The sequence below is a fragment of the Epinephelus moara genome, chromosome 20, assembly GCF_006386435.1.
Source record: "Epinephelus moara isolate mb chromosome 20, YSFRI_EMoa_1.0, whole genome shotgun sequence".
Lineage (NCBI taxonomy): Eukaryota > Metazoa > Chordata > Actinopteri > Perciformes > Serranidae > Epinephelus > Epinephelus moara.
This window is the reverse complement of record NC_065525.1, coordinates 33,371,617-33,389,690: the sequence shown is the minus strand read 5'-3', so window position 1 is coordinate 33,389,690 and position 18,074 is coordinate 33,371,617. Positions and strand designations below refer to the sequence as shown.

At 41.0% G+C, this 18,074-nt stretch overlaps 1 protein-coding gene across 1 annotated transcript; it reads left to right on the top strand.

Moving 5' to 3' along the window:
- The first annotated feature begins 659 nt into the window (after window positions 1-659).
- On the top strand, window positions 660-17,901 carry LOC126407858 (monoacylglycerol lipase ABHD2-like). The gene is made up of 11 exons (XM_050073115.1): window positions 660-753; window positions 1,173-1,244; window positions 2,881-3,111; window positions 5,466-5,641; window positions 6,048-6,215; window positions 6,440-6,623; window positions 6,743-6,835; window positions 7,225-7,326; window positions 7,434-7,503; window positions 8,081-8,165; window positions 12,349-17,901. Exons 3-11 carry the CDS (start codon window positions 2,900-2,902, stop codon window positions 12,576-12,578), a joined length of 1,320 nt encoding a protein of 439 aa, XP_049929072.1. The 5' UTR covers window positions 660-753; window positions 1,173-1,244; window positions 2,881-2,899; the 3' UTR covers window positions 12,579-17,901.
- The last annotated feature ends 173 nt before the right edge of the window (window positions 17,902-18,074 follow it).

Sequence of the window (18,074 nt, the reverse complement as noted above, 5' to 3'; positions counted from 1 at the left end):
AACAATTTCCGGTTTAAACATGATAACCAAAAAAGGAATCTGTTGGTGTTGTATTGTCACTTCCCATTTAAATAAAGACATCCTACCTGGACACTGTTTTTAATCTATTGTATCACAGACACTCTTTACTCTTTGTGTAAGAAATTATAGTAAGTTTATGTGAATTTAATCAGTTATAACACCCAATATGTTGAATACTAGTGTGTGAAATTATGTCAGTATCATCTGTCTGCGTGACACTTATGTGACAGCTGCGTGTCGTTGTAAAATATAAGTCCATAATAGTCTACAACAGGCGGAGGTCCAGTGACACCACATCATGTTGTTACTGTAAATTAGGCCGTTAGTTTTTCCGTAAGTAGGAAGTAAGCTACACCGCTGTTTGCTATGCTACCTTCAAGTACTGTAGGATTTTTAACTATTCTTCCGACGAATACGGAAGCGCAAGTAGCTTATAACTCAGGAAGCGGTACTAAACTCATACATGAGCTTTGATTACTGGTTTAATGTGTAGGTGATTACATTCAAAGAGCCAAAATCGCGTAAAGAATAAGATAAATGTGTTATTTTCACTCTTGGTTGTATTATCGACTCGGATACCCCAAAGTCGGAGCTTTATGAGTGTCCCTGAACGCGCCGTGAGTTCCCTGCTGGTTAGTCACTGCTGTGTTGTAAACAGACGGTGTTCACAGACTGACCTCCGCTCCGGGCGGATCCGACTAGAACCAGGACTGACTACTGAAACCCGCGATGGTAAGACCGGAAATATTCTCTGTATCCTTTTTAACACCACATGAAGTACTTTATATAAAGTTTACGTAGTGTTTATGTTTGTTTAAGCTCCAGTTTCACCTCGACTTTCTTCAGGAACAGTTTTACTTGAGTGACAAAAGGAAAAGAGTCCAAGAAACTTAAACCGAGGACACTTGTTGCACACTTATTAAAGCTATAACCGAAACACAGCTGTCTATTCTATTCTATTCTATTCTATTGTACTTTTTGTAGTTCCGGTTTAGTCATTCATGCATTATAAATGTATGGAAATGTCATTTTAAACTAAATAACATGGTGGTTTTCTATTTTTTGGTGCAGTCTTTTGTTTGTATACGTTTTTCTACTTGAGGCACTGAAACCAGCAAGTTTACAAGTATACATAACTGTTTGCTTTTCAGCACTGAGTGAGTATCACCCAGCAAAGAAGAGGGAGCACGACCACTGTATTCTCCTCGAAGTCAGACAACAAGGTGGGTAAAATGTTTAAATCAATATAGAGGGCATCTCTTCAGGTTTATACTATAGAAAACTATACATAGATATTGTCCAGAAAGAATTAATCAAGAGTTTTCAATGGTCAGTATTGGTATCAGTACTTTTGAGTTGAAGCATTGGAAATGGGAAGTGGAAATGTACCTAACAGCCTACATTTATTTAAGTACTGTTCTTAAGTGCAATTTTGAGGTACTTGTACTTTGCATGCTTCAATATGCTTAAGGGGAAACCACTGTACTTTTAACTCCACAACATTTATTTGATTAATTTAGTCACTTCACAGATTCACATTAATCATACTAAATGTGATCAGTAAATGTGATCAAAGTGTAGTACAGAATTCAGCTGCAATGAGACATGATCACATCACTCCAGTTTAAGCCTCTTCACACTCGTTCCCAGTTTCTTTTAGAATAGATTTTAAGATTTTACTGATTACATTTAAGGCTCTTCATGGTCTCTCTTCTAGCTGTATCTCCAATCTCTTAGTGCCGTACACGCCAGGACGTACTTTAAGGTCCTCGAGCAGAGGTTTTTTGTTTTATCCAGAGGCTTGGCTGAAATTAAAGGTGACAGCGTTTGCTGTCAGGGCCCAGAGGCTCTGGAACTTGGTCAGCTGAGTCACTGATCTCTTTTAAATCCCTTCTTAAAACATACTTTTATCAGAGGGCCTTTCCTGATTTTATTTGAGTTTTTACTTCCTCAGTTTTTATATACTAGTCTTTTTATCAGTTCTTTTGAAAGTTGTTGTTTTCAAGTCTTGTCTGTTTTAATTAGTGACATGTAAAGCACTTTGTAACTCTGCTTTGAAAAGTGCTTTATAAATAAAGATTATAATCAACAACTAAATTATATGTTTTATTATAGAGTAAGATAAAACTTTATTCGTCTCCAGGGGGAAATTCATGAGCTACCCAGCAGATAAAGTGTATAAAGCAATAAAATAAGTCCCACCTCCACGAGCTGCTTCATTTAAGTGATGTATGACATGACATGAATGTATCAGTAATTATAATCCAGTCTTATGATATACGTTACACTGAATCAGGCCATTCTGCATAAGGAAAACTTAACATATATTTGGATTAAGTTGAAATTTTCAATGCGTGACTTTTACACATTACAAAGTATTTCTGCACTGTGGTATTTCTTTTACTGTAGTACAGGATATGAGCACTTCTGTCACCTCCGCCAATACCTGATATTTTGAGCCAAGAGCCAACGTTTATACATTTTGTTCCATATGTTGTAGTACTGCCGCAGGAAGTTTTCTTGCAGGATCAGACAGATTAAGATCAGCAAATAGACCTCAGGGCAACATGAGAAAGTCAAACTTTCCGTTGACATCAGACCACAGATATTTTTTTGAGGGCGAGCAGCTCTCTAAAAAGAGAAATTACAGCACACATGCTGAGGAAGGCAGAGGCCAAAACCATCACAGGCAAACGGATATACAGCATATATTGGTCCAGTTCTATTTTTATAACTAACTTTTCAATCTCAGCAAGTCAGATAATTCTAAGTCATATTACTGTCTAAATGACAATCCACTGCCTGTAAGCTCTTCATTAGTCATAAAAGTTAAATGCTTTCCCAACATGCTGTGCGTAGGTCCTCTCCTGTGTCCACAATGACCACCCTTGAGGACAGTGACATGAACACCTTTGGCCCGGAGCTGCCGGCCATGTTTGATGGTGTGAAGCTGGCAGCGGTGGCGACTGTGCTCTACATCATCGTCCGCTGTCTGAACTTGAAGAGTACCACAGCAGCACCAGAGATCATCCACCAGGATACACTGCTCAACCGTTACCTGCTTAAATCCTGCCCACTGCTGACCAAAGAGTGAGTGTTTATTAGTATATAGTTTTTAAGACTTATGAGTGATGCACTTTGGACTGGATCATTGGATGACGTCTGCACCTGACATACAGGTGTGAGATTCACTTATATGGCTTTTCAAGACTGCTGTAAAAAGAAGTAATGGAACATCTGACAAAATAATTGAGAAAAACAGAACTCTAAACTGAGCTGGTTTGTCAGTTGCAGACTTGATGACTGGGAATTTGACATGACTTTAATGACTAAGACTTGACCTGGAAACTCGGACATGATCTTGGTGACTCTGAGGACTCAACTTGGATTTCATTTCATTTTCATTTCATTGTTATGTCTCCACTTGGTGATAGCCATGGCCTGAGGCAATTTATTTTGGGTTTTCCTTCCACGCGTCTATTCATCCTGTCTCATGAATGCAGTATCTCAAGAACGCCTTGAGGGAGTTTCTTCAAATTTGGCACAAACGTTGCACTCAAGAACTGGTTAGATTTTACTATTCAAAAGTCACTGTAACCTCACAAAATGCGTTTTGATCATAACTTAAGAATTCTTACTCTAATAATGCTAAAACTTTACACAAATGTCTAACAGGATAAAATGATGAAGTGGTGTCAATTTGGATCTAAAAGGTCAAAGGTCAGCGTCACTGTGACATCATAATATTCTGCAGAAACACTTTTCTGGCCGTTATTCAACGTTATAACTCAGGAACAGAAGAGGAGACATTTGGTCAGATACTGAATTGGTAGTCTCGCTCACCAGACCTTTCTCAAGAAAAGAAAGGTCTGGCTGCGCCGACTCTCACTTTAAGACTGGAGAAAAAAACACCCCGGCTTTTTTTATTTCTTTCAACCAATCACAATCGTTCTTGGCGGTGCCACAGCATCGGTGCACTTGCAAAAATATTGCCGGGGGGAAACAGGTTTTGGTGTAACACGCCCACAAAAGTATCGCCTACAGGACGCGAACCATGGTAGAAAAATGGCTACATCCCTGCAAGATCAAACACCACAAAAGTTAGTAAAGGACGTGTTGAAAACTGCTACACAACCAGAGGTGGTAGGGCGGGACTTCAGCGGGTGGCTCGTTCCGCCCAATGAGAGGCTGATCTATGCAGCGAACTTCCGCCCACTCAGACTACTGAATTGGTGACACTAATCTTGAAAATGTGCTGATTGTATAGATCTTCTGTGCTGCCGCGTTGAAGACATGTGTGAAGCATCCACGTGGCTACATGAGTCTGGACAGACAGGAATGTAAACTGTAACTGCAGCTTGACTGGTTTGTGGAGGCAGAAGTACAGCAAAGTAGTTTACCCACACAGTGAGGAGAAAAAGCAGGTAAACAGCAACTGCAAACAAACAAGGAGCAGTAAAAGTAACGAGTCAGACAAAGTCATTCTTCATATAAAAGATTCTAATCAACAACTCATTTAAAAAAAAGATAAAACTTAGTAAAGAATCATAGAGAGCTACGAGTTCATGAAGTGTCAGACTCACAATGGTCAAGAAAGAATCAAGACATATTGTCTGTTTTATTACACACATTTTTCTGTCTTACTTTTCAAAACCTGGTGCCTACATTACCCACAATGCAATGCACGAGCCAACAGTTCAGTGGGAGATTTGGGCATGTTATTATGCTAGTAGCACTCTACATCTCCAAATATTTTTCATTTTCAAACATGAGGTCTGTAGCTCCACGGGATGCTGACTCAAATGACATCACTTGAGGCAATGTGTCCAAGTTTGCAAAGCTCCCTTTGGATCCACAAAAGTCTTTTATACAACTTGTTTAGTAGTGGTAGTCTCCAATAAATGTAAACAAACTTTGATGGAGTTCCTCTTAAGGTTTCTTAGAGAGTCTTTAAGTGTCTTTTTTTATCTTCTCTGCAATGTGTTCAACATTAATGGTAAAGTTACGCTCTTCATGGCAAACAAACCATTGCTGCTCGCACATGGATGAGCCGTACATTGACTTGCTCATACATTACATCCCACGAGCTTGGGCCTCAATCACTTAAGACAAGTACATCATTTTAAAGTTATGCTAAATCTTGTTGGCTTGAGACCCACTTATATCTAACACATTTACAAGTACATGGGAGTAAAGTGTCTAGAATTACATGATTTGTTGGTATTAAAATGTCACCACAAATAAGCAATCTTCTCCAGGTCAGAGCTCAAATCCAGCTCAGCTGCTCAGTTAAATGACTGATGATGCCTGTAGATCTGTCTGCCACCTCCTATAGTTGGAGTGGTATGTGGCCTGTCTGCAGTGTGACAGTCTTCGCTAAGATGCGGCTGAGACATCTTCAGGGTGGAGGTTACAGCTGTGATATGTAATATGCTTTTCTTTAGATACATTCCTCCCCTGTTGTGGGGCAAGAGTGGACATGTCCAGACGGTCCTGTACGGCAAGATGGGGCGTGTCAACACTCCAACGCCCTGCGGGGTCCGCAAGTTTCTCCCCATGCCGGACGGGGCCACGGCGACCTTTGATCTTTTTGAACCTCGTGGAGACCACAGCACAGGAGGTCAGTGGCAACAGCTAGTCTGTCTGGTGAAGCATCAAAGCAACTGGTTTAGGATTTACTGCATGTTTAGGATTTAATCACACAACCACTGATCTTCTGTTATGCTTTGAGGGATTATTTTACAGTGATTATTGTTTTGTTTTTTATTTTACTGTCTTTCCTCTTGAGTTTTATCTGCTTGTTTGGGTTGTGGGTACATCCCGCTGAAGTAACAAGCAGCTCATACTACAGTTTGCACAAGCAGGAAGACCACTAATGAAATCCCAATAGAGCGAGAATGCCACGCATTTCAGCAGCCAATTAAATCAACATGCAAACACACATACATAATGTGGCATCCACTTTTACGCCTACCCATGACTCCACTTTGAATGTGTCCCCTCTTGTTTGTCTGTGTGTATGTCAGATGACATTACCATGGTAATCTGCCCTGGGATCGGTAACCATAGCGAGAAGAACTACATTCGGACCTTTGTGGATCACTCCCAGAGGCAGGGTTACCGCTGCGCCGTCCTCAACCACCTGGGAGCCCTGCCCAACGTGGAGCTCACCTCGCCGCGCATGTTCACCTACGGTAACAAGGGAAACATCACATGGCAGACTTATAAGTACACAAGTTACAGTACAAACCATAGTGGGGAAGTTCACTTTAAAATTAGAGGAAGAAAAACGAAGCAAAGTGAAACAAAACAGAATGAAGTCAGAGTTGCAACATAAAACACAATGACAAGTAAAAACAGAGTTTCATAAGTAATTATCACTACGACACAGTTTTAAAAGTGTCTCTCTTTTATTCAGGCTGTACCTGGGAGTATGCGGCCATGGTGGGCGCCATCAAACGAGCTTTTCCTCAGACACAACTGGTGGTTGTGGGCTTCAGTCTGGGGGGAAACATCGTCTGTAAGTTCCTGGGTGAGAACAGATCCAACCAGGACCGAGTGCTGTGCTGTATCACCGTCTGTCAGGGTTACAGCGCGCTCAGGTCGGTAAAATGAAGAATAAACAGAACCAGGACTAAAAAAATACAAAGATTAGGATACAGGACTGGTGTTTTAAATACCGTGTAAGCATGCATTTATGCATTTGTGTGTGTTTGCGTAGGGCCCAGGAAACATTCCTTCAGTGGGATCAGTGCCGGAGGCTCTACAACTTTGTGCTGGCGGACAACATGAAGAAGCTCATCCTGTCACACAGGTGGAGAAACACAACAAACATTACTGCAGTTACAGATGTGTTAATCCCTTTAACTTTATGACAGTGTCCTTTTATCGTTCATAAATTGTAGCATTGCTTTATTCTGGTTGTTGTTTCTCTGCATTAATTGTTGCGGTGGATTTCTGCAGCAACGCACCAAGATAAACATCCTTTGAGGGCAATACTTTTTTGGACAAGTATAGACAAGAAATCATTGCTAGATGTCAGCCAAATGCTACAAAATGAGGCTATCAGTGTGAACAAGTTGGAGTTGCTGCCTTAAAAAACATTTCTGACATTGTCTGATAGGTGTTAGGGCTTACCAGCTAAACAAATATTTAACTTCTTGCCCTGATTTGTCTAAAACCCGTCATTGTGTTGTTCAACAGGAGCACTTTGCTCAGCCTGAACTCCAGCCACATCAGTGAAGCAGACGTAAGCAGACTGTACGCAGCCACGTCCCTGACGCAGATCGACGACAGCATCATGAGGTGAAGTTTGGGTGGATTTTATATTTTGTTTCGGCTGCTAATGGCTGCCACAAACTCTACAGCCTCTCATCTCTGTCACTGATCTTATCACATGATTTGTTCTGCAGAAAATTTCACGGCTACAACTCGTTGAAGGAGTACTACGAGCAGGAGAGCTGTGTGCAGTACATTAAGAACGTGAGTGTGTGCAAGTTTGTACAGAGAGCCTGATAGATACTCAGTTACTGTACTGTATTTTACATTGTATAAATTAGCCTAGCGACTAGCGGAGATTTCCTCTGCTTATATGAAGCCAGGATAAATCACACAAGACTTAACAAATGCTATTTTGTGGAGGCTTTATTGTCTTCGCAATTTATTGTTTCTTATCTGTGAAATTAAAGTAAATAAAAGCTTCCTTTCCACTGAGGGAAAAGGTTTCAGACAGGAGGTCTGCATCACCACGATGTGTAGTTTCATTTCTGGGGAGGTGCACGTCAGGCTACAGTGTAGGGTGTCAATTTGGCGTAGGAGTAAAAATCCCCCTTTAGACTGTGTAATTAACATATTTTTCCCCAAAATAATGTCCCATGATGGACACCAGAAGGAGGGACTTCACCTCTCTATAGTGCTACTGCATTTACAACAACAGTAATACACTGACTAACACACCACTAAACCATCGTCTACAAATACTTCTTCTGTAACTACTACCTCTCCTTCCTGAGGCAGTGCTTAACAAACATTCAGATACAAACTGTTGTTTCGTCTCCAGGTCACCGTCCCTCTCCTGCTGGTCAACTCCTCAGACGACCCACTCATTCATCATTCATTGCTGGATATTCCACGCACACTTGCAGGTTTGTGTGAAAAGACAAGATGCATTCATTAACGGTAGATAATTAGGAATATTTGAAGTCGTATTTGATGGTGTTGTTAGCTATAGTAGATTGCTTTGGCCATGATGTGGAATAATTCATCAGTTACAGCAATGTGAAATATTTGATGAAATATTTTATGCAAATGCATTTAAAGTAACCCTGACATGGTTTGACATGAAGTATAAAATAATAATAATAATTTGGCCAATCTTTATGGCTAAGTCACCTTCATTGGCACATAAAAAAAGGTTGTTGTGATAGAAAATCCTTCATCAGAGTCTCATGATTAAGTAATAAAGACTGTTAGGTAAGTTTCAAAACAGCCTCAGTGGACCAAACAGAAAAAAGGTCACACATTAAAGCAATATATGATGATAAAACAATAATGTCCACACCTTCTACAAACAGCCACATGGAAATATGCAAGTATGATCTCCTCCCTCTGCACTTTGAATCATGCAGCAACATGTGGAGGAGTCACTGAAACTGTTGCTATGACGACTCATATTGTTTTGAATGTTTTGCGTGTTTCCTACAAAACGAACGGGCACAACAGTGAAACATTGTCCTCGCAGTGACACAGATTCAGGCCAGTGTAGAGCAGAATGAACCCGTTGTCCCTCCTCTGCTCTGGAGCCGGACACTAGAGCCGCAGTCTTAAGTGTTGATAAAGTCTTGTCGCAGCTATCTGCTCAACACCGCCCAACCCAGACGGTCTTGTTGAATTTTTCAGGGCCATGTGATACGACTAGGCTGTTGGATTATATATATAGAGCAGTGTGTGTGTGTGTGTGTGTGTGTGTGTGTGTGTGTGTGTGTGTGTGCGTGCATGTGTGTGCATGTGTGTGCCCTGTCTTGCCTCAGTAGGTCACATGCACTGGCTCCTATGTGTGTAAATCAGTGTGAGTAATGACTTAAACCTTGACAAGTGAAATTCTAAACTAGTCCTCAGTGGTGGAAGGTAACTAAGTACATTTATTCAAGTTCAGTACTTAAATACAATTTTGACATACTTTACAGAAATATTTCCATATCGTGCTATTTTATACCTCTACTCAACTACATTTTGGGGGAATAATATTGTACTTTTTATTCCCCTACATTTATCTGAAAGCTTTAGTTACTTTGCATTAAGATTTCTAATACAAAATATAAATTAAACAACATTAAAGTGATGAAAACATTAATGCATCAATAATTATTATCCAGTAAAATAAAATATATGATTCTGGAATGGGCCATTATGCATAAAGAGTAGTTTTATTTTTGGTGCTTTAAGTCTATTTTTGATGCTAATACTTTTTTACCTTTAAGTATGAGTGTGAATACTGTACTTTTACTTGTAACAGAGTATTTCTACACTGAAGTATTGCTGCTTTTACTGAAGGAAAAGCTCTAAATGCTACTTGCACCACTGCACTTATTATTAATTTAAGAACATAGAATTGCAACAAAATAAGTGATATAGTTTTATAGTTTGCCTTCAAATATTCAGTAAAACTAAACAAAAATGATCTCTCATTTCTTTAGTTTGTGAACAACAGTAACTCAGAGTGAGATTCAGATTCTGTATACAATATTAATAGTACCCTGGGATCTATATATATAAATCAACAGCTGATTTCCTTCTTTTAGCAAAATCCTAAAGTTGTTTTTTTCCACCTGGACCTTTATGCTCTGCCATTTCTCCTCTAATCATCACGCTGTAACCTGTGACAGGCTGTTATGATACCACAACTATCACACATTCACATATATGGAGTTTTTTGTTGAGCTGCAAGCGTCACGTAGGTTTACATTACCAAAGGTTTATGACAAAATCACTTGACGACACTGACTCCCATGTGTACACGGCGAGAGAGGAGAGGGAGAGACGCTGTACTGCTGCCAGAGGAGCCGCTGAATGAGTTCCCTCTGAGCAGTAAGTCACTAAAAGAGTCTGAGAAGTCCGGAGACGCCACAGTTTATTCCACACTACTGAAGCTGCTCCTCTTTTTGGAACCACTGTGGAGTTTCCAGTTTTACACTTACAAACCACTGAATAACTAAATATTGTCACGGGTGTTCGTAGCTCTTAATAATTTTGCTTTTCCAGTTTGGTGACGATATTCTGCACAACCCTGGAGATAAGCATTATAGACACTGGTGCTGGTTTTAATGCCTACCAGATTAACCCTCAATATCTAGCTGAACTTCAGTGTGTTAATGTGTGTGCAAAAAAAATGTTACGGAGGAGAGAGTGTGTCGGTGGTGTAGAGTAACAGAAAGGGAAAGGAGGATTTCTGTGCAGGGGCCGAGCTTCTTGGCCACTGGCCTCACAGTCAGTCACCTACACAAAGCAGTGGAGCTTAATTATTTACCCTCACACTGAGAAGATCAGGGAGCCTTTAATTACCAAATGACTGGAGATGCTTGACCAGGAAAAAAGACTAATTGGCCCAATGAAGTGCAAAAAAAAAAGTTACGACCTCTTAAACACTTCAGCAAAATGTTTCCGCTGTGCAGTCTTTACCAAAACTATCTGTTTCTGTGATTGTGCCAAATAGTGTCCATCTAATCCAAACTGAGACTATATAGAAGACATGGTTGTAGGGTCCAGGTCAGCTCCTCAGGTCAAGACTCTGCTGTCCATTTACATCTTAAGGAGAAGGGGCACTCCTTTGAGGACAGCACCCACCTACAATGCGGTCTTAAGAACCCTCCCCAGATGGCTTAACACCCATTCACACCCATCTGACCCTAACAACACACATGATGGCTGGGTGGGTTAATGACTTGCACGTGACCTTAGCAACTCCGACATTCCGAGCTCACGTGACCTCAGCGACTCTGTAAATGGATCACACCCACACAGGGTTTAAAGCCTGTGACTCCGCACCAGTCTGTTAGAACTGCACATTCACAAGTGCATCACAGAAATAGAAAACTGGTCAAACGTGGAGAATCACTCAACCCTGCCAAGACACAATGTGTCCTTATCACTAAAAACCCAAACCTGCAGTCAAACAATGTCAACCTAACACTTTACAACCAGAAAATAAACATTAGTAACACAGCAACGTTCCTTGGGCTAACTTTCCAAGCAACATGTCCTGGACAAAACACATCGATTACCTGGAACAAAAAGCAAACGATAGACTGAACCATCTCAAAGTCCTCTGTGGAAAGCATGGCGCATTATCCTCAACAGTCATCAAAGTCCAACTATCATACATCCGACCACTTCACACTTCACAATACTCTGTATTGGATCTGGATCACCATCTCCGACAACCAACTCCAACGTCTGCAACTGGCACACAGACTCCCACAGACACCAAACAATAGCACAGAGATATTTGAAGACTGCATCCAACAATCCTGCCCTCCAGAAAACCTTACAGGAAACAGACGTAACAGCTGCCAACCCCTGTCATTCATTCTACAGCTGGCCAAATCTCCCCAACCACCCAACCCACCATTACCAAGTAATCAACTATACTATTCCACCACTGCTGCCTAAAATCACCTACATCACACATATACATTAATGTAAATAACACACACAAGCCCCCCCATTCTCTCTTCCTTCCAAAAACCAAGATGGCAACGACCTAAATGCCAAACTCAAGGCTTTAAACAAGTAGTTCACAAACCAGTGAGTGACAGCTTGGTCTATGTCCATTTCTTTGACACAGTCTATGCCCAAAATAACCTTCCATCTCCCTGTTGATGTTTTGAAGTGAACAGAGTTTACAGTTGGGTGCAGGGTGAAAATTTGTGGCCACTGTTAGACGCTGTTAAATAACGAGTTTATCTTTTTTTCCAAATTCCTTAATTGTCACTACTAATATATTTATCAAAGCTGTTGTGTTTCCCTCGGTTGAATATGATTTGGTGGTTCTTTGGCCGACAGATCTAGTTGGTGAGGTTAAACTTTACACAAATTAACCAATGTCATGTTGGTGTGATGATTGGTTCAGTAGTTTAAATGGCTGGCACACAGACAACCCAAACAAACCTCAGCTTTCTATCCTGTTACAGATACTTCCACTGTGTGTCAACAGCTGCTTGGAATGATGAATGGGCTGGCACTAAACTGAGTGTTAGCTATGCTTTAATAGTAAATACTGCTGAGTAATAGAAAGACATTAAATTATCGTACCTCTCCTTCTGTTTGTAGAAAAGATGCCCAATTTGATATTCGTCTTGACCCAACACGGAGGCCACCTTGGCTTCTTTGAGGGAGCCGTGCTGTTCCCTCAGCCCCTCACCTGGATGGACAAGGTCATAGTTGAGTACACTGACTCCATCTGCCACTGGGAGAAGAACCGACCGGCCTGCCAGAGGAGCAGCCACCAGGACATGAACTCCTCCTGCCTGCAGAGCACAGGGGCGACAGTCAGTGGGTAACATACTGTACACAGACGTCTGGAGACAAAACAACAGACTAAAACTACAAAGTCTTGTATTAACTCCTGCATTGCTGTGCTAATGGCTTTACGGTTTAGTAAATAATTCTGGGAAAAGTAGGAAATCACTGAATGGATAAGAAAAAGCTGAGTGGAAGTGGGTAACACCAAGCTATAAACTGAAACCCACATTAGACACCTGTAACAAGACCCCATGGTGAACTGGTTCTTCCTCTTGTTCCCAGTTAACCTCCAGTGTAACACGAGTTCACCCTCTGCAGGTTTTTGGCAGCTGCTGCTTCTTGAGTCTGGAAAGCAGTGTGATATAATTAGTGGGGGACATACTGATATCAGAGAATGAATGTGACCTTTGACCTGCATGTAGAAAGAAGAGAAATGTTTGTTTTTCTACTTGAATTAAAACTGAAAACTTTCCTACAAAACTTAAATATAAAGTCAGATTTGGCAGCTAAAATAAATTAAATCATTCTCAAAACTGTAAGTTTATCTTAGTGTGAAGAACACAGTCTGAAGCCTTAAACCTTTAACCATAATATACTTTAAAATATACGTGAAAACCCACATCATTTAAGTTTGAAGAATTATATTTAGGGTTGGGTCCCAAACTCGCAACTTTTAAGGGTGTGGACTTGCATAACATTAATACTACCAAATACCGATCTGCGTCAAATTGACTTGTGCCAAATTTTAGTACCATAAGCCCCGTTCCCACCAGACACTTTCGGTACGGTACCTTTGGAACCAAAAGTCACCCTTCAGACATGGTACCTAGACCCTAGGTCCATTTAGCTTTTCCACTGCAAACAGTACTCTTAAATGTGGGCGGGGTTGTCGTTTATCATCCACAGAACGAAGCTACACACCGACATTTTCAAAACAAAATAGAACAGGCTCAGTGAGAGTCTCTCTCCATGGGATATTTAAAAATAGCGGGTTTGTGCATTTAGTCCTTCTCAGGCAAGCTCAGGGGTTTAGTGTTGCTGGAGCCTACAGGAACAATGCTCTGCGACACTTTTTTTCCCCTCAGAGTGAGGATTACAATATATGCAGTTCACATAATCCAGCTGAAATGAATATATATTTTTAAAGGCTTGAAGATCCACTCATTTCTAAAAGCGTCTGTCATCCAAGAGAGAAAATAAAAACTAATGCAATGATGAAAATTGTCATATTGAAATTTAGGGTGTGCTGATGAATTCGTCAAATCATCAAGCAAAGTGACTGTCACTACTGACCAATCAACAGACTGCAGTGTTTTTATCTCCACCTTTTAGTACCAGATCTGTGTGCTAGGCGCCCCAACAGAGGGGGGTCCAAAAATGGGGATGGTACATAACGGTTTCATTGGTACCATCCACAACTTTTCACAGAGGAAACGGAAGAAAAGCGCTCCAAACTGAACTGAATTGTACCGCACTGCTTGTTGGAAATGGGGCTTTTGAGTACATTTAGGTGAAAAAGTAACTTAGAGTATAGAGAAAGAAAGAAAGTGAGAGAGGAAGACTGTGTCACCCCTGCAGCTTGTTGAAGTCACAGTGAGTCAGGGCAACAGCAAACCAAAAGCAGTTACATTTTTACAACTGAAACTACACTTTTGTTTGTACAGAGTGTAGAGTACCGAAAAATGGTACCGTTAGGTAGTGGTGTTGTATTCCGTGTTCTGGTACCGTACCGGTATTGGTTTAAATGTGACCGGTACCCAACCCTAATTAATGATTCCAGATTTAAACTTGTAAAGTTCATGACCAGATTAAGGTGCCTTAATATGAATATGAATCTGCAACATATTTTGTTTTTGGGCTTGTGCTACCTCTGATCAGCAGCAGCATGACACGATTTATGGTTTACAGTAGTGATTTTCAGCTGTTGCTCAACATAACATCTGTCCTGTTGAGTCAAACTGTAAATTAAATTTCCTTGAAGGTATACTATGCAGGAATTGTCCATTAGTGTCTATAAAAAAAATGGCCAGGAAAAAATGATTTACTGTTTGGAGCGAGCTTTGACTGCTTGACGTTGTGCCTCGTTTTTTGTCTTTTCGGCGCTCTGTCCGCAGTTTTCATAGCTTTCTCTTGGATGCATGCTGCTTATTGTCTGACACCAAGTCGCTACATTTTTATAAAGTCCCGACCTCACGTGCGTGCTGTTCCCAGGAACGTGCCGACCTCAGCAAAATAATAAAATACAGGCAGTGTAGTCTCTGCAGAAAAATACACCACCACACACACTTCTAGTGGGTGATAAGTGATGATTGAGAGGGATTAATTTTATGAGTCTAAACAGTTTTTTAGGAAAATCCTGCATAGTATATCTTTATATTGGTATAAAATGATCTTGTTAGTTTCCATTAAGATAAGTCTTCAGTTTTATTGCAGGAAAAATGGGTTAAATAACACCCAGTTTGGTTTATTTGTATATATTGAGGCATAATTTGACTCCAGTTTTGCACTTTGCATTTCCATTGTATGCAGTGGACCATCAGCCGGCACTGTTGCTGCTGACATTCAAAAAAAGGAATCAGGATGTCAGGTTTTCAAAGAGATTATATAAAGTTATATAGAGTTATAAAAACGCAGACAGACAGCAAGAGTGATGTTTAATTTTCTGTGTTGTTGAATAGAAATGCGGTCACTTCAGATGAGCTAGTGTCAGTATTGTACTGCTCCAGGTCAGCTTGTCCCATTCCATGAATTGCTGCAATAGCATGAGGATGGTGGTCAGACGGTACAATTTCCCTGAATGCAGCTGTTAACTCCTAACTGCTTATCACCAACAGAAAAGGTCCTTTCAGAATTTAGGACACAAGATACTTAAAATGTCTGCATGACTGTTGAGGACAGAGCCAGGTCAAATTGTGTTTACAAACACTTTGAACAGAGAGGAGAGGAGAATGCATATGGGACACGAACAGTGAGCGTATTATTTAACAAATCCAATTGTGGACTTTCAGTTTATACACTTACCAAACAAATGGACCAAAGCACTCTTCACTTTTCAACAAAAACTTTTAACTTTGTAATTTTTAGTGATTCTGGAGCATTTTGGCCACATGTAACTCCCCTAAAGACAGGGACGTGGCCTCGGCTCAAATACAATGGAGGTCTCATATCAGACATTACTTTGAACAAGGGCTTATTGATACGTTTCATAAGTGACAAAGGTTTTTTGGGGTTTCTTTTAAGCTGCTTATTATTGCTCCATACCAGGTGGGTGGAGTTTGCCATGAAAAACAAATTAATACAGTGAAGAGAAGAGAAAAGACTGAAATCTTTCTTGGATTAAAGGGACAGTTCACCACCAAATCAAACATATTCTTCTGTCACCCGTAGTGCTGTTTATCAGTCTAGATTGTTTTGATGTGAGCTGCAGAGTATTGGAGGCATCAGCCGTAGAGATGTCTGCCTTCTCTCGAATATAATTGAATTTGTTGTCACTCAACTTGTGATGCCCAAGGCACCAAAAAAACCCACAGAAACCTTCTGAGAATTGATACAGTTGGTGTCGTTTAGGAAACAGAAAATAGTTCCCAGATTAAACTGCTCACAACAAGGTCTGTGGATTATCTTGAATAACCGGGTCATGGTTTCTGGAAAGAGACATTGCTGTTGAGTTCTTCCAATGTATTTTTGGCACTTTGAGCACCACAAGCCGAGTGCCATCTAGTTCCATTATACTGGAGAGAAGGCAGACATCTCTACAGCCCATATCTCTAGCACCAGGCAACCCACACCAGAACAGTTTAGGTTGATAGAAAGCGCTACAGGTTAGAGGAAAAATACATAGTTTGGATTGACGTACCTTGGATTCAGGAGGAGCAAAGCAGATTCCGTCCTGGCTGTGGAACAGTGGACCAGCTCTTTACCCTTGCAGGGCTGGCGAAGGGGTCATGGGAGTTTGCCCATCCAGTCCACATGTGCTTTGTGGGCTTGGAGAAGGCTTACGACCGCGTCCCAAGGGTCTTGTGGAGGCTACTCTTGGAATATAGCGTACCAGGGTCGCTGCCATGAGCCATCCAGTCCTTGTATAACTAAAATGAGAGCTGTGTCCACATACTCGGCACAGAGTCAAATACGTTCTCAATGGGTGTTGGCCTCCGCCAGGGTTGTCCCTTGTCTCTGATTCTATTGATGATATTCATGGACAGAATCTCAAGGCGCAGCCGGGGGGAGGAAGGAGTCTGGTTTGGTGACCTCAGAGTTGTATCTCTGCTTTTTGCAGATGATGTGGTTCTGTTGGATTCATCACACCTTGACCTCCAGCATGCACTCTGGCAGTTTGCAGCCAGGTGTGAAGCGGTCAGGACAAGAGTCAGCACCTCCAAGTCTGAGGCCATGATTCACTGCAGGAAAATAGTGAATTGCTGCTTCTGGGTTGGGAGTGAGTTACTGCCCCCAGTGAGGGAGTTTAAGTATCTCGGGGTCTTGTCCGGCTGTGCCGGACTGTTGTGGTGAAGAGGTAGCTGAGCCGGAAGGTAAAGCTTTTGATTTACTGGTCTAGAGCCGCTGCTCCTTCACATCAAAAGGGGTTGGTTGAGGTGGTTCAAGCATCTGATCAGGATCCTCCTGGGCACCTTCCGTTGGAGGTGTTCTGGGCATGTCCAATGGTAGGAGGCCCCGGGGCAGACCCAGAACTTGCTGGAGGGATTACATATCTCGTCTGGCCTGGGAACGCTTTGGGGTCCCCCAGGAGGAGCTAGACGGTTTGGATAAGCGGTTGAAAATGGATTGATGGATTTTGGGGTGAACTGTCCCTTTATAAAACAGAAGACATAGGAAAACTGCCACACAAACTTACCTCTGTTATGTCTCATGATACAGTATATTTCCATAAGAAACGTTTTGACAAAGGTCTCAAACACTGAGAAATTCAGAATTTTATGTGCAGAAATATTTTGTTTCCTGTGGTTTATTCTGGGCCTCCAGTCGAATATGAGTCAGTTTCCTGTGAGTAACATCCTGTCAGACGCTGTAAATAAATGCAGAGAACTCCACCCAAGTTCATGCAAGTCTTATTAATCAACATTTAAACCATCATGTTTAATACAACTTTCTGTAATTATAAAGCCTAATATAACCTGCAGCAGCACCACTTCTGTGTCTGTATGTGCAATATGTCCTGACTGTTTGATATATGGGCTGCTTTTCTTGCACTTTACTGTCTTTACAGTTCTTATTGTTCTGTTTGGGAATATAGTGGGTGTAACATTTATAATCTAATCTTAATGTTTTGTTCTGATATGGTGCACAGTCATGACTGATTAGTAATATTTGAACTCACCCATTAATAAATATTTTTCACATAAATTCTTTTTGGTCTGATTATTATAACCTACTCTAGGTTTTTCTTTTATAGCGGTAAAATTAGCGTTTAAAACATCTGTCAATCCATCACTTTGGTTTAGACTGAAATATCTCTACAACTGCCATGAGACTTTGTACAGACATTCATGACTCATACTGACTTTGAAATTTCCGTG

Excerpts from the sequence above, each read along its gene's own strand:
- LOC126407858 (XM_050073115.1), top strand. The coding sequence starts at position 2,900 with ATGACCACCCTTGAGGACAGTGACATGAACACCTTTGGCCCGGAGCTG. Across the intron at positions 6,836-7,224 it reads AAGCTCATCCTGTCACACAG|GAGCACTTTGCTCAGCCTGA; the intron begins GTGGAGAAACAC and ends GTTGTTCAACAG. Across the intron at positions 8,166-12,348 it reads TATTCCACGCACACTTGCAG|AAAAGATGCCCAATTTGATA; the intron begins GTTTGTGTGAAA and ends TTCTGTTTGTAG.